This window comes from Peromyscus leucopus, chromosome 7 (assembly GCF_004664715.2).
Source record: "Peromyscus leucopus breed LL Stock chromosome 7, UCI_PerLeu_2.1, whole genome shotgun sequence".
NCBI classification, from domain to species: domain Eukaryota; kingdom Metazoa; phylum Chordata; class Mammalia; order Rodentia; family Cricetidae; genus Peromyscus; species Peromyscus leucopus.
The window spans coordinates 52,189,873-52,191,441 of record NC_051069.1 but is presented as its reverse complement, the minus strand read 5'-3'; the positions used below and the strand labels follow the sequence as shown (position 1 = coordinate 52,191,441).

Below are 1,569 nucleotides of genomic sequence, written 5' to 3'. Positions count from 1 at the left end.
AATTTCATTTTGAGAATCATCACCCTGAAATATTGTCATCAACACTGACAATTTGGTCTCCCCGTCTTGGAGACCTAACAATCAGGATCCCAGAACGTGCTTAGTCATTTAATTATTCAGACACTTAAAAAAGTGTGGTTGAGAAGCATCTGATGATTTGGATGAGAAAGAATTCTGTTTCCTTTATGCCTCACCCTAGAAATTCTAGTCAAAAGGAAATGATGTATCACAAAGGAGATATTATCCTACTGATGAGTCTCTTCAAGGCTTCTTTCATGTCTCTGTTCCTCAGACTATATATAAAGGGATTCATCATTTGAGGGACCACAGAGTACAGAACTGAAGCCACAGCAGTCTTCCTGGATGATTCTGTAACTGTTGAGCTAATGTAGACCCCAAAACCTGCTCCATAAAATAAGGAGACAACTGAGAGGTGAGACCCACAGGTGGAAAAGGCTTTATATCTTCCTTCTAAGGATGACATTCTCAAGACAGTGGATGCAATTTGACTATAAGACAAAATGATGCCAGAGAGAGGAACACCACCAAATATGCAAGATGAAATGTATATGAGAATGTTGTCAATAAGAGTGTTGGAACAGGCAAGTTTAGTAATCTGTGTAAGTTCACAGAAGAAATGTGGGATTACCAGTTCTGTGCAGAAGGACAGATGTAACACCATCAGACCATTCACAAGGGCATTTATCATGCTCCCCATCACAGAAAATATTACCATTAAGATACAGAGACAGGGGTTCATAATGATCCTATATCTAAGTGGATGACAAATGGCAACATAACGGTCATATGCCATTGCTGCAAGAAGACAGTTTTCCATGCCAGCAGACAGCAAGACAAAGCAGACCTGAGTCAGGCATCCTGTATAGGTGATGCTCTGGTCTTGTGTTTCTATATTCACCAGCATCTTTGGAATTGTGCATGTGACTAAAACGATGTCATTAAGGGAAAGACCAGAAAGAAAGAAGTACATGGGGGTGTGGAGATGAGAGTCTGAGGTGGTGGCCAGAATGATCAGCAGGTTTCCTAGGACTGTAATAAGATACATGAAAAGAAAGATACTGAAGATGATGAGTTGCAGCTCTGTGTCATCTGTGAGTCCCAGGAGAATGAATTCTGAAATAACTGTTTGGTTTACAGATTTCATGTTTGTGGTGAATCTGGTGGGAGGAAAATGGGGCAAACAGATAACAAACTACATGAACAACAGCATTATCAGAAGTTAAAACATTAGATAAGCAGCTCTGTGGACACCTTGATTTTGGCCTTTAACCTCCAGAAGAGTGAAAAAAGTAATTTCTTATTTCAATCTTCTCACTTTACAGTCTGTAGCTTCTTTGTAGTTCACAAATCTTTGCCCCATGAGTATAAGATATGCCAATGGGGGCTGGAGAGGTGGTTCATTGTGTTAAGTGCATGCCCCACAAGCATAGTGACCAGAGCTCAAACCATCAGAATCCACAGTTATGCTAGCTGGGTACATAAGCCCATCTGTAATCCCAGCCTAGGGAGACAAAACATGGGATCACCAGAGCAAGCTGGCTAGTGAAT

The 1,569-nt window shown here is 40.9% G+C and overlaps 1 protein-coding gene across 1 annotated transcript; it reads right to left on the bottom strand.

Moving 5' to 3' along the window:
* Positions 1 to 226: 226 nt before the first annotated feature.
* LOC114688273 (olfactory receptor 7G2-like) lies at positions 227 to 1,174 on the bottom strand. Its single transcript, XM_028862892.1, has one exon. The coding sequence runs from the start codon at positions 1,163 to 1,165 to the stop codon at positions 227 to 229; it is 939 nt and encodes a 312-aa protein (XP_028718725.1). The 5' UTR covers positions 1,166 to 1,174.
* Between the last annotated feature and the right edge of the window lie 395 nt (positions 1,175 to 1,569).

What these genes read in the sequence shown, in the direction of transcription:
- LOC114688273 (XM_028862892.1), bottom strand. Translation starts at nt 1,165, where the DNA reads ATGAAATCTGTAAACCAAACAGTTATTTCAGAATTCATTCTCCTGGGA.